This window comes from Haemorhous mexicanus, unplaced genomic scaffold, assembly GCF_027477595.1.
Source record: "Haemorhous mexicanus isolate bHaeMex1 unplaced genomic scaffold, bHaeMex1.pri scaffold_247_ctg1, whole genome shotgun sequence".
Classification (NCBI taxonomy): Eukaryota; Metazoa; Chordata; class Aves; order Passeriformes; family Fringillidae; genus Haemorhous; species Haemorhous mexicanus.
In genome coordinates this window covers 12771-26851 of record NW_026776074.1, presented here as the reverse complement: position 1 = coordinate 26851, position 14081 = coordinate 12771, and the positions used below count along the sequence as shown (strand labels likewise).

Sequence of the window (14081 nt, the reverse complement as noted above, 5' to 3'; positions counted from 1 at the left end):
GGGGTGATTTTGGGGTGAATTTTGTGGATTTTTGGGGTGAATTTGGGTGATTTTTGGGGTGATTTGTGGTTGATTTTCGGTTGATTTTTGGGGTGATTTTGGGTGATTTTAAGGTGAATTTCTGGTGTTTTTTGGGGTGAATTTGGGGTGAATTTTGGGGTGATTTTTGGGGTGAATTTGGTTGATTTTTGGTTAATTTGGGGGTGAATTTGGTTGATTTTTGTGTGAATTTTGGGCGATTTTAAAATGACTTTTTGGTGATTTTTGGGGTGAATTCTGGTTGATTTTTGGTTGATTTTTGGGTGAATTTGGTTGATTTTTGGGGTGAATTTGGGGTGATTTTGGGTGATTTTTGGGGTGATTTTGGGGTGATTTTCGGGATGAATTTGGGTGATTTTTGGGGTGATTTGTGGTTGATTTTTGGTTGATTTTTGGGGTGATTTTGGGTGATTTGGGGTGATTTTTGGGGTGAATTGGTTGATTTTTGGGGTGATTTCTGGGTGTTTTTTTGGGTGATTTTTGGGGTGATTTTTGGGGTGATTTTGGGGTGATTTTGGGTGATTTTTGGGGTGAATTTGGGGTGGTTTAGGGGTGATTTTGGGCGATTTCTGGTGTTCCCAGCGTGCCCCCAGTGCGGGCAGCGCTTCGCCCTGGCCCGGGGGGGCTGTCTGCATTTCCAGTGCTCCCAGTGCCACCACCAGTTCTGCTCCGGCTGCGGCGCCCAGTTCCACCGGCCCGGGGTGAGAGCCAAACTGGAGGGACTGGAGGGACTGGGAGCAAACTGGGAGGGGGAAAATGGGGGAAAAATGGGGGAAAAATGGGGAAAAAGGGTTAAAATGGGGGAAATACGGGGAAAATGGGGATTTGGGGTTACTGGTTTGGACTGGTTTGGAACTGGGAGTTACTGGTTTGGACTGGGAGGGACTGGGAGCAAACTGGGAGGGGGAAAACGGGGAAAAAATGGGGAAAATTGGGGGAAAAATGGGGAAAAATGGGGGAAATACGGGGAAAATGGGGATTTGGGGTTACTGGTTTGTACTGGTTTGGGGTTAGGGGTTACTGGTTTGGACTGGGAGGGACTGGGAGGGGGAAAAATGGGGAAAGAATGGGGAAAATTGGGGGAAAATGGGGGAAAATGGGGAAAAAATGGGGAGAAATGGGGATTTGGGGTTACTGGTTTGTACTGGTTTGGGGTTTGGGGTTACTGGTTTGGACTGGGAGGGACTGGGAGGGACTGGGAGCAAACTGGGAGGGGAAAATGGGGAAAAAATGGGGGAAAAGGGGTGAAAAATGGGGAAAAAAGGGTTAAAAATGGGGAAAATATGGGAAAAACGGGGATTTGGGGTTACTGGTTTGGACTGGTTTGGACTGGAGGGGGGAAAATGGGGAAAAACAGAGAAAAAATGGGGAAAAAATGAGAAAAATGGGGAAAAATGGGGAAAAATATTGGAAAAACGGGGATTTGGGGTTACTGGTTTGGACTGGTTTGGACTGGTTTGGGGTTAGGGGTTACTGGTTTGGACTGGGAGGGGACTGGGAGCAAACTGGGAGGGGGGAAACAGGGGAAAAATGGGGAAAATTGGGGGAAAAATGGGGAAAAAATGGTGAAAATATGGGAAAAACGGGGATTTGGGGTTACTGGTTTGGACTGGTTTGGGGTTTGGGGTTACTGGTTTGGACTGGGAGGGACTGGGAGGGATTGGGAGCAAACTGGGAGGGGGAAAAACGGGGAAAAAATGGGGAAAAAATGGTTAAAAATGGGGGAAATCATGGAAAAACGGGATTTGGGGTTACTGGTTTTTACTGGTTTGGAACTGGGAGTTACTGGTTTGGACTGGAGGGACTGGGAGGGGGAAAAATGGGGAAAGAATGGGGAAAATTGGGGGAAAATGGGGAAAATGGGGAAAAAATGGGGAGAAATGGGGATTTGGGGTTACTGGTTTGGACTGGTTTGGGGTTTGGGGTTACTGGTTTGGACTGGGAGGGGACTGGGAGGGACTGGGACCAAACTTGGAGGGGGAAAACCGGGAAAAAATGGGAAAATTGGGAGAAAAATGGGGGAAAATGGGGAAAAAAATGGGGAGAAATGGGGATTTGGGGTTACTGGTTTGTACTGGTTTGGACTGGTTTGGGGTTAGGGGTTACTGGTTTGTACTGGTTTGGACTGGTTTGGACCAACCTGGGTCATTTTCTGCTCTTTTTGGCTCATTTCAATCCCATTTTTTGCTCTTTCTCCCCCGTTCCTCCCCCGATTTTCACCCAATTTTTTTTGGTTCCCCCCCCAATTTTTTCCCTCCTTTCCCCTCCCCCACCCCTCCCCTCCCCCACCCCTCCCCTCCCCCACCCCCCCCCAGAGCTGCCCCCTCCCCCCAGTGCCCCCTGCGGGGGTCCCTGCACGGGCACCACCCCCGGGATTGCCTCTTCTACCTGCGGGACTGGAGCCAGCCCGCCTGCAGAGCCTGCTCCAGGTGAACTGGTTTGGACTGGTTTGGACTGGGAGGGACTGGGAGGGACTGGGAGGGGGAAAAATGGGGAGAAACGGTGAAAAAATGGGGAAAATCGGGGGGAAAATGGGGGAAATGTGGGGAAGAAAGGGTTAAAAATGGGAAATAAAGGGGTTAAAATGGGGGGAAATGGGAACTGGGGTTACTGGTTTGGACTGGTTTGGACTGGTTTGGACTGGGAGGGAGTTTGGGGGTTTTTGGGGCTCTGAAAGGGGGTTAAGAATGGGAAAAAATTTATACTGGTCCATACTGGTCCGTACTGGTCCTTACTGGCCCATACTGGTCCGTACTGGTCTGTACTGGTCCATACTGGTCCATACTGGTCCATACTGGTTTAGACTGGTCCATACTGGTCCGTACCGGTCCATACTGGTCCATATTGGTCCGTACCGGTCCATACCGGTCCGTACCGGTCCATACCGGTCCATACTGGTCCATACTGGTCCATACTGGTCCATACTGGTCCGTACTGGTCCATACCGGTCCATACCGGTCCATACTGGTCCGTACTGGTCCATACTGGTCCATACTGGTTTATACCGGTCCATACTGGTCCCTACTGGTCTATACTGGTCCATACTGGTCCATACTGGTTTAGACTGGTCCATACTGGTCCATACTGGTCCGTACTGGTCCATACTGGTCCATACTGGTCCATACCGGTCCGTACTGGTCCATACTGGTCCATACTGGTCCATACTGGTCCATACCCGGTCCATACCGGTCCATACTGGTCCATACTGGGTCCGTACTGGTCCGTACTGGTCCATACTGGTCTCTCCCCCCTCAGGCCGCCAACGTCGCCTTCGAGACGGAGCCGCCTCCTGACGCCCCCCCCAACCCCACTGGTCTGTACTGGTTTATACTGGAGACCCCAAAATCCCCGTTTCCCCCTCCCCAAATTTGCCCCATTTTCCCCCAGAAATTCCCAATTTTTTCCTAAGGTTTCCCCCAAAAATTCAGGGGTTTTTCCCCAAATTTCTGCATTTTCTCCCCCAAATTTCCCCCAAATTTTCCCCAAATTTCCCCAAAGTTCCCATTTTTGTTAATTCCCCAAAATCCCCATTTTTCTCCCAAAACTCCCAAATTCGTTATCCAAAATTTCCCCTAAAATTCCCATTTTTCCCCCTAAAATTCCCATTTTCTCTCCCCAAATTTCCCCTTTTCCCCCCCCAAATTTCCCCCATTTCTCCCCAAACTATCAATTTTTATCAATTCCCCCAAGAACCCCATTTCTTCCCCAAATTTTTTCCTAAAATTCCCTCAAAATTCCATTTTTCCCCCCAAAAACCCCATTTTCCCCCAAATTTTCCCTAAAATTTCCCCTTTTTCCCCCAAACCCCCCACTCCCCCCAAGCTATCGATTTTTATCAATTTCCCCCAAAATCCCCATTTTTTCCCCAACTTTCCCTCAAAATTCCCATTTTCCCCAAATTTCCCCCATTTTTCCCCCTAAAATCTCCATTTTCCCCCATTTTTTCCCCATTTTTGACCCCATTTTTTCCCCCTAAAAATCCCCATTTTCCCCCCAAAAATCCCTATTTTTTCCCCAAAAATTCTCATTTTTTTCTCAAAATTTCCCCATTTTTTCCCCAAAAATCCCCATTTTTTCCCCAAAATTTCCCCCATTTTTCCCCCCTAAAATCCCAATTTTTTCCCCAAAATTTCCCTCAAATTCCCATTTTCCCCCAAAAAATCCCCATTTTTTCCCCAAAAAATTCCATTTTCCCCCATTTTTCCCCCCAAAAATCCCCATTTTTTCCCAAAATTTCCCCATTTTTACCCCCAAAAATCCCCATTTTTCCCCCAAAATTTCCCTCAAAATTCCCATTTTTTCCCAAAATTTCCCCCATTTTTTCCCCAAAAAATCCCAATTTTTCCCCCAAAAAATCCCCATTTTTCCCCAAAAAATCCCCTTTTTTCCCCCAAAACATCCCCATTTTCTGCCCCTAAATCCCCCTAAATTTTCCGTTTTTCCCCCCAAATTTTCCCCTTTCCCCCAAACTCTCCATTCTTATCAATTTCCCCAAAAAATCCCCATTTTCCCCCCAAAAAATCCCCATTTCCCCACAAAAAAATCCCCATTTTTCCTCCAAAATTTCCCCCATTTTTCCCCCTAAAATCCCCAATTTTCCCTCAAAAATTCTCATTTTTTTCCAAAAATTTCCCATTTTTCCCCCAAAAAATCCCCATTTTTTCCCCTAAATTTCCCTAAAAATCCCCATTTTTCCCCCAAAAATTTCCCTAAAAATCCCCATTTTTCCCCAAAAAATTCCCATTTTTCCCCAAAAATTTCCCTCAAAATTTCCAATTTTTTTCCCAAATTTTCCCCCATTTTCCCCCCAAAATCCCCATTTTCCCCCCCAAAATTCCCATTTTTCCCTAAAAAAATCCCCATTTTTTCCCCAAAATTTCCCTAAAAATCCCCATTTTTTCCCCAAAATTTCCCCATTATTTCCCCAAAAAATTCCCATTTTCCCCCAAAATTCCCCCCAAAAAATCCCCATTTTTTCCCAAAAATCCCCATTTTCCCCCCAAAAAATCCCCATTTTTTCCCCAAAAAATTCCCATTTTTTTCCATATTTTTTCCCCCCAAAAATTCCCATTTTTTCCCCAAAAATCCCCATTTTTTTCCCAAAAATTTCTCCTCAAAATCACCATTTTTCCCTCCAAAAATCCCCATTTTTCCCCCCAAAAATACCCATTTTTCCCCCCAGAAAATCCCCATTTTTCCCCAAAAATCCCCATTTTTTCCCCCAAAAATTCCCATTTTTCCCCCAAAAATCCCCATTTTTTCCCCCAAAATTTCCCCCATTTTTCCCCCTAAAATCCCCATTTTTCCCCCTAAAATCTCCATTTTTTCCCCAATTTCCCCCATTTTTCCCCATTTTTTCCCCTTTTTTCCCCATTTTTTCCCCCATTTTTTCCCCATTTTTTCCCCATTTTTCCCCATTTTTTCCCCATTTTTTCCCCAAATTTTCCCCAAATCCCCCCTTTTCCCCCCCTTTTCCCCCATCCCCCCAAACTATCCATTTTTGTTAATTTTCCCCCAAATTTCCCCATTTTTCCCCAAAAAATCCCCATTTTTCCCCCCAAAATTTTTTCTAAAAATTCCCATTTTTTTCCCAAAATTTCCCCATTTTTTCCCCAAAAATTCCCATTTTCCCCCCAAAATTTCCCTCAAAATTTCCATTTTTTTTCCCAAATTTCCCCATTTTCCCCCCGCAGGGCAGTGCCCGGTGCCGGAGCAGAAGGAGGTGGGGGCGGCGCTGCGCGACGAGCCCTGCGCCAGGGCCACGGCCCCCGGGCACGCCGGCCTCTGCCGGTCAGTCACACCCCGGCGGCCACCTCGGGCAATTTTGGGGCAATTTGGGGCAATTTTGGGATTTTTGGGATTTTTTGGGATTTTTTGGGATTTTTTTTGGGATTTTTTGGGATTTTTTTGGGATTTTTTTGGGGTTTTTTGGGGATTTGTGCGGTTGTGGTCACTCATTGGTCATTCAGGGGACACTCAGGGGTTACTCAGGGGTCAATTTTGGGTCATTTTGGGCCATTTTGGGCAATTTTGGATTTTTGGGATTTTTTGGGGATTTTTTTGGGATTTTTTTGAGATTTTTTTGGGGATTTTTTGGGGATTTTTGGGGTTGTGGTCACTCATTGGTCATTCAGGGGACACTCATTGGTTACTCAGGGGTCACTTTTGGGCTATTTTGGGTAATTTTGAGATTTTTGGGATTTTTTGGGGATTTTTTGGGATATTTTGGGATTTTTTTGGGATTTTTTTGGTGATTTTTGGGATTTTTTTTGGGATTTTTTTGGGATTTTTTTGGGGATTTTTGGGGCATTTTAGGGATTTTTCGGGGATCTTTAGGGCATCTTTAAGGTTGTGGTCACTCATTGGTCACTCAGGGGTCACTCAGGGGTCAATTTTGGGATTTTTGGGATTTTTTGGGATTTTTTTGGGGATTTTTTTTTTGGTGATTTTTGGGATTTTTTTGGGATTTTTTTTGGATTTTTTTGGGATTTTTCGGGGATTTTTGTGGCTGTGGTCACTCATTGGTCACTCAGGGGTCACTCAGGGGTCACTCAGGGTCACTCAGAGTCAATTTTGGGGCATTTTGGGTAATTTTGGGATTTTTAGAATTTTTGGGATTTTCTGAGATTTTTGGGGATTTTTTTGGGATTTTTTTGGGTTTTTTGGGATTTTTTTGGGGATTTTTTGGGATTTTTTGGGGATTTTTGGGGTTGTGGTCACTCATTGGTCACTCACTGGTCACTCAGGGGTCACTCAGGGGTCAATTTTGGGGCCATTTTGGGCCATTTTGGGATTTTGGGGATTTTTGGGATTTTTTGGGATTTTTTTGGGATTTTTTGGGGATTTTTTGGGGATTTTTTGGGGATTTTTCGGGGATTTTTCGGTGATTTTTGGGCTTGTGGTCACTCATTGGTCACTCATTTGTCACTTTTGGCTCATTTTGGGGCATTTTGGGCAATTTGGGGCAATTCTAGGATTTTTGGAATTTTTGGGACTTTTTAGGATTTTTTTTGGGATTTTTTTGGGGATTTTTTGGGGATTTTTGGGGCATTTTTGGGGTTGTGGTCACTCATTGGTCACTCACTGGTCACTCATGGTCACACAGAGGTCAATTTTGGGGCATTTTAGGCAATTTGGGGATTTTGGGAATTTTTGGGATTTTTGGGATTTTTTTGGGATTTTTTGGGGATATTTTTGGGATTTTTTTCGGTGATTTTGGGATTTTTTTGGGGATTTTTCGGTGATTTTTGGGTTTGTGGTCACTCATTGGTCACTCATTGGTCACTCATTGGTCACTCAGGGGTCAATTTTGGGTCATTTTGGTAATTTTGGGATTTTTGGGATTTTTTGGGATTTTTTGGGATTTTTTGGGATTTTTTTGGGATTTTTTTTGGGATTTTTTTGGATTTTTTGGGATTTTTTTGGGGTTTTTTGGGGATTTTTGCGGTTGTGGTCACTCATTGGTCATTCAGGGGTCACTCAGGGGTCAATTTTGGGGATTTTGGGCAATTTTGGGTAATTTTAGGCAATTTTGGGATTTTTGGGATTTTTGGGGATTTTTTTTGGATTTTTTTCGGTGATTTTTGGGATTTTTTTGGGATATTTTGGGATTTTTTTGGGGATTTTTTTGGGGATTTTTCGGTGATTTTTGGGGTTGTGTCACTCACTGGTCACTCATTGGTCACTCAGGGGTCACTCAAGGGCCAATTTTGGGCCATTTTGGGCAATTTTGGGATTTTGGGATTTTTTTGGGATTTTTTGGGGATTTTTTGGGATTTTTTTGGGATTTTTTTGGGATTTTTTTGGGATTTTTTTGGGGATTTTTCGGTGATTTTTGGGGTTGTGGACACTCATTGGTCATTCAGGGGACACTCATTGGTCACTCAGGGGTCACTTTTGGACTATTTTGGGTAATTTTGGGCCATTTGGGGCAATTCTAGGATTTTTGGAATTTTTGGGATTTTTTTGGGATTTTTTGGGATTTTTTTTGGGATTTTTTGGGATTTTTTTGGGATTTTTTTGGGGTTTTTTGGGGATTTTTGCGGTTGTGGTCACTCATTGGTCACTCATTGGTCACTCAGGGGTCAATTTTGGGCAATTTTGGGATTTTTGGGATTTTTTGGGATTTTTTGGGATTTTTTTGGGATTTTTTTGGGATTTTTTTGGGATTTTTTTCGGTGATTTTTGGGATTTTTTTGGGATTTTTTGGGGATTTTTCGGGGATTTTTTGGTGATTTTTGGGCTTGTGGTCACTCATTGGTCACTCATTGGTCACTCATTGGTCACACAGAGGTCAATTTTGGGCCATTTTGGGCAATTTTGGGCAATTTGGGGATTTTGGGGATTTTTGGGGATTTTTTTGGGATTTTTTGGGGATTTTTGGGGATTTTTTGGGGGATTTTTTTTGGGATTTTTGGGGCATTTTAGGGATTTTTCGGGGATCTTTAGGGCATTTTTAAGGTTGTGGTCACTCATTGGTCACTCATTGGTCACTCAGGGGTCAATTTTGGGCTATTTTGGGGCATTTTGGGGATTTTTGGGATTTTTTGGGATTTTTTGGGGATTTTTTGGGATTTTTTTGGGGATTTTTGGGGATTTTTGGGGTTGTGGTCACTCATTGGTCACTCTTTGGTCACTCAGGGGTCACTCAGGAGTCAATTTTGGGCCATTTTGGGTAATTTTGGGATTTTTGGGGATTTTTTGGGATTTTTTTGGGGATTTTTTGGGGATTTTTTGGGATTTTTTGGGATTTTTTGGTGATTTCTGGGGTTGTGGTCACTCATTGGTGATTCAGGAGACACTCATTGGTCACTCAGGGGTCACTTTTGGGTCTTTTTGGGCTATTTTGGGCAATTTGGGGATTTTTGGGAATTTTTGGGATTTTTTGGGGATTTTTTGGGATTTTTTGGGATTTTTTTGGGATTTTTTGGGGGATTTTTTGGGGATTTTTGGGGCATTTTAGGGATTTTTCGGGGATCTTTAGGGCATTTTTAAGGTTGTGGTCACTCATTGGTCACTCAGGGGTCAATTTTGGGGATTTTTGGGATTTTTTGGGATTTTTGGGGGATTTTTTGGGGATTTTTAGGGATTTTTTTGGGGATTTTTTAGGGATTTTTTGGGGTTGTGGTCACTCATTGGTCACTCATTGGTCACTCAGAGTCAGTTTTGGGGCATTTTGGGGCATTTTGGGCAATTTGGGGATTTTTGGGATTTTTGGGATTTTTTGGGATTTTTTGGGATTTTTTGGGGATTTTTTTGGGGATTTTTCGGTGATTTTTGGGATTTTTTGGGGATTTTTGGGGATTTTTTGGGGTTGTGGTCACTAATTGGTCACTCATTGGTCACTCAGGGGTCACTCAGGGGTCAATTTTGGGGGATTTTCGGCAATTTTCGGCCATTTTGGGCAATTTTGGAATTTTTGGGGATTTTTTGGGATTTTTCGGGATTTTTTGGGATTTTTTTGGGATTTTTTTTGGTGATTTTTGGGATTTTTTGGGATTTTTTGGGGATTTTTCGGTGATTGTTGGGGTTGTGGTCACTCACTGGTCACTCATTGGTCACTCATTGGTCACTGAGGGGTCAATTTTGGCTCATTTTGGGGCATTTTGGGCCATTTTGGGCAATTTTGGGATTTTGAGATTTTTTTAGGATTTTTTTAGGATTTTTTGGGGTTTTTTTGGGGGATTTTTGGGGTTGTGTCACTCACTGGTCACTCATTGGTCACTCATTGGTCACTGAGAGGTCACTGAGAGGTCACTCAGAGTCAATTTTGGGGCATTTTGGGCAATTTTGGGTTTTTTTGGGATTTTTGGGGATTTTTTTGGGATTTTTTGGGATTTTTTTCGGTGATTTTTGGGATTTTTTTGGGATTTTTTTTGGGATTTTTCGGTGATTTTTGGGGTTGTGCTCACTCATTGGTCACTCACTGGTCACTCATTGGTTACTCAGGGGTCAATTTTGGGCCATTTTGGGTAATTTTGGGATTTTTGGGATTTTTTGGGATTTTTTGGGGATTTTTTGGGGATTTTTTTGGGATTTTTGGGGCATTTTTGGGGTTGTGGTCACTCATTGGTCACTCATTGGTCACTCAGGGGTCACTCAGGGGTCAATTTTGGGGAATTTTGGGGCATTTTGGGGATTTTTGGAATTTTTGGGATTTTTTTGGGATTTTTTTCGGTGATTTTTGGGATTTTTTTGGGATTTTTCGGTGATTTTTGGGGTTGTGTCACTGGTCACTCAGGGATCACTCAGGGGTCAATTTTGAGCCATTTTGGGGCATTTTGGGCAATTTTGGGACTTTGGGGATTTTTGGGATTTTTTTTAGATTTTTGGGGGATTTTTTTTTATTTTTTTTGGGGCATTTTGGGCGATTTTTGGGGCACTTTTGGGGCATTTTTGGGGTTGGGGTCACTCCTTGGTCACTCATTGGTCACTCGTGGTCACTTTAGGGTCATTTTTGGGTCATTTTTGGGTCCATTTTTGGGTCATTTTGGGGCCATTTTGGGTCATTTTTGGGCCTGTTTAGCACTCTATGGTCACTGTGTCCCCTCTATTGTCACTGTGTCCCCTCCATGGTCACTGTGGTCACTCAGTGGTCACTATGGTCACTCGTGGTCACTTTAGGGTCATTTTTGGGTCATTTTGGGTCATTTTTGGGTCATTTTGGGGCCATTTTGGGTCATTTTGGGGCCTGTTTAGCACTCTATGATCACTGTGTCCCCTCCATGGTCACTGTGTCCCCTCCATGGTCACTGTGGTCACTCAGTGGTCACTTTAGGGTCACTTTAGGGTCATTTTTGGGTCATTTTTGGGTCATTTTTGGGTCAGTTTGGGTCATTTTGGGGCCTTTTTAGCACTCTGTGATCACTGTGTCCCCTCTATGGTCACTCCATGGTCACTGTGGCCACTCTATGGTCACTGTGGTCGCTGTGTTCACTCGTGGCCACTTTAGGGTCATTTTTGGGTCATTTTGAGGCCTTTTTGGGTCATTTTGGGGCCATTTCGGGTCATTTTGGGGCCTGTTTAGCACTCTATGATCACTGTGCCCACTCTGTGGTCACTGTGGCCACTGTGCCCACTCTATGGTCACTGTGTCCCCTCAGTGGTCACTGTGGTCACTCACTGGTCACTCGTGGCCACTTTAGGGTCATTTTTGGGTCATTTTGGGGCCTTTTTGGGTCATTTTGGGCCATTTTGGGTCATTTTGGGGCCTGTTTAGCACTCTATGATCACTGTGCCCACTCTATGGTCACTGTGGCCACTGTGCCCACTCTATGGTCACTGTGGCCACTCAGTGGTCACTGTGGTCACTCTGTGGTCACTCATGGTCACTTTAAGGTCATTTTTGGGTCATTTTGGGGCCATTTTTGGGTCATTTTGGGGCCATTTTGGGTCATTTTGGGGCCTGTTTAGCACTCTATGATCACTGTGTCCCCTCCATGGTCACTGTGGTCACTCACTGGTCACTCGTGGTCACTTTAGGGTCATTTTTGGGTCATTTTTGGGCCATTTTTGGGTCATTTTGGGCCATTTTGGGTCATTTTGGGGCCTTTTTAGCACTCTGTGATCACTGTGTCCCCTCTATGGTCACTGTGTCCCCTCTATGGTCACTGTGTCCCCTCAGTGGTCACTGTGGTCACTCTATGGTCACTCATGGTCACTTTAGGGTCATTTTTTGGTCATTTTTGGGTCATTTTGGGTCATTTTTGGGTCATTTGGGGCCATTTTGGGTCATTTTGGGGCCTGTTTAGCACTCTATGATCACTGTGTCACCTCTATGGTCACTGTGGTCACTGTGCCCACTCTATGGTCACTGTGGTCACTCAGTGGTCACTCGTGACCACTTTAGGGTCATTTTTGGGTCATTTTGGGTCATTTTTGGGTCATTTTGGGCCATTTTGGGTCATTTTGGGGCCTTTTCAGCACTCTATGATCACTGTGTCCCCTCTATGGTCACTGTGTCCCCTCCGTGGTCACTGTGTCACCTCCATGGTCACTGTGGTCACTCTATGGTCACTCATGGTCACTTTGGGGTCATTTTTGGGTCATTTTGAGGCCATTTTGGGTCATTTTGGGGCCATTTTGGGTCATTTTGGGGCCTGTTTAGCACTCTATGATCACTGTGCCCACTCTATGGTCACTGTGTCCCCTCTATGGTCACTGTGGTCACTTGTGGTCACTCGTGGTCACTTTAGGGTCATTTTTGGGTCATTTTTGGGTCATTTTGGGCCATTTTGGGTCATTTTGGGGCCTTTTTAGCACTCTGTGGTCACTGTGTCCCCTCTATGGTCACTGTGTCCCCTCCATGGTCACTGTGTCCCCTCTATGGTCACTGTGGTCACTCTGTGGTCACTCGTGGTCACTTTAGGGTCATTTTTGGGTCATTTTGAGGCCATTTTGGGTCATTTTGGGGCCATTTTGGGTCATTTTGGGGCCTGTTTAGCACTCTATGATCACTGTGTCCCCTCTATGGCCACTGTGTCCCCTCCGTGGCCACTGTGTCCCCTCCATGGTCACTGTGGTCACTTTAGGGTCACTCGTGGTCACTTTAGGGTCATTTTTGGGTCATTTTGGGTCATTTTGGGTCATTTTTGGGTCATTTTGGGGCCATTTTGGGTCATTTTGGGGCCTTTTTAGCACTCTATGGTCACTGTGTCCCCTCCATGGTCACTGTGTCCCTTCTATGGTCACTGTGTCCCCTCTGTGGTCACTGTGGTCACTTTAGGGTCACTCGTGGTCACTTTAGGGTCATTTTTGGGTCATTTTGGGTCATTTTTGGGTCATTTTGGGCCATTTTGGGTCATTTTGGGGCCTGTTTAGCACTCTATGATCACTGTGCCCACTCTATGGTCACTGTGGCCACTGTGCCCACTCTATGGTCCCTGTGTCCCCTCTATGGTCACTGTGGTCACTTGTGGTCACTCGTGGTCACTTTACGGTCATTTTTGGGTCATTTTTGGGTCATTTTGGGGCCATTTTGGGTCATTTTGGGGCCTTTTTAGCACTCTATGATCACTGTGTCCTCTCTATGGTCACTGTGTCCCCTCTATGGTCACTCTATGGTCACTGTGGTCACTTAGTGGCCACTGTGGTCACTCTATGGTCACTCATGGTCACTTTAGGGTCATTTTTGGGTCATTTTTGGGTCATTTGGGGCCATTTTGGGTCATTTTGGGGCCTTTTCACCACTCTATGATCACTGTGTCCCCTCTATGGTCACTGTGGCCACTGTGCCCACTCTATGATCACTGTGGCCACTCATTGGTCACTGTGGTCACCCAGCGGTCACTTGTGGTCACTCGCGGTCCCTGTCCCCCCCCCAGCGGTCACTACACCGAGTACCTGGTGTCCCTGATCAACCGGCACGGCCTGGACCCCGCCCCTCTCTATGACGCGGCCGAGCTGCGCGCCGCTGCAGAGCGCCACCTAGCGGCCGGGAGGAGCCGCCGCCTGCCGGGCGAGAGCGAGGCCGAGCACGCACTGCGCATGCGCCGCCTGCTGGGGGAGGAGGCGCCCGTCAGGCCCCGCCCACAGGGGGCGGGGCTGAGGGCGATATGGAAATGAGCGACCTTATATGGGAAAAATGTCCTTATATGGGAAAAATGTCCTTATATGGGAAATATGGGGTTTGAGGGGGGATTTTGGGGGGTTTGGGTTAATTTGGGGTAAATTTGGGGAATTTTGGGTAATTTTGGGGCATTTTAGGGCATTTTTGGGGCAGTTTTGGGGGATTTTAGGTCATTTTGCATCATTTTGGGTAATTTTTGGGGCAATTTTGGGGGATTCTAGGTCATTTTGGGTCATTTTGGGGCAATTTTGGGTCGATTTGGGGCAATTTTGGGTCATTTCGGGTCATTTTGGGGCAATTTTGGGGGATTTTAGGGGCAATTTTGGGGGATTTTGGGTATTTTGGGGCAAATTTGAGGGGTTTTAGGGGCAATTTTGGGGGACTTTCGATCATTTTGGGTCAATTTTTGGGGGATTTTAGGTAATTTTGGGTCAATTTGGGGTATATTTGGGGAATTTTGGGTAATTTTGGGGGA

At 45.2% G+C, this 14081-nt stretch overlaps 1 protein-coding gene across 1 annotated transcript; it reads left to right on the top strand.

The window, feature by feature from the left end:
* Positions 1-621: 621 nt before the first annotated feature.
* LOC132323013 (E3 ubiquitin-protein ligase RNF31-like) lies at positions 622-13685 on the top strand (the record flags this gene model as incomplete). The annotated part of the gene is made up of 5 exons (XM_059837789.1): positions 622-740; positions 2352-2468; positions 3295-3352; positions 5733-5829; positions 13362-13685. Coding segments are annotated over 5 exons (632 nt in total), but the record flags the coding sequence as incomplete, so codon positions are not given.
* Positions 13686-14081: the final 396 nt, after the last annotated feature.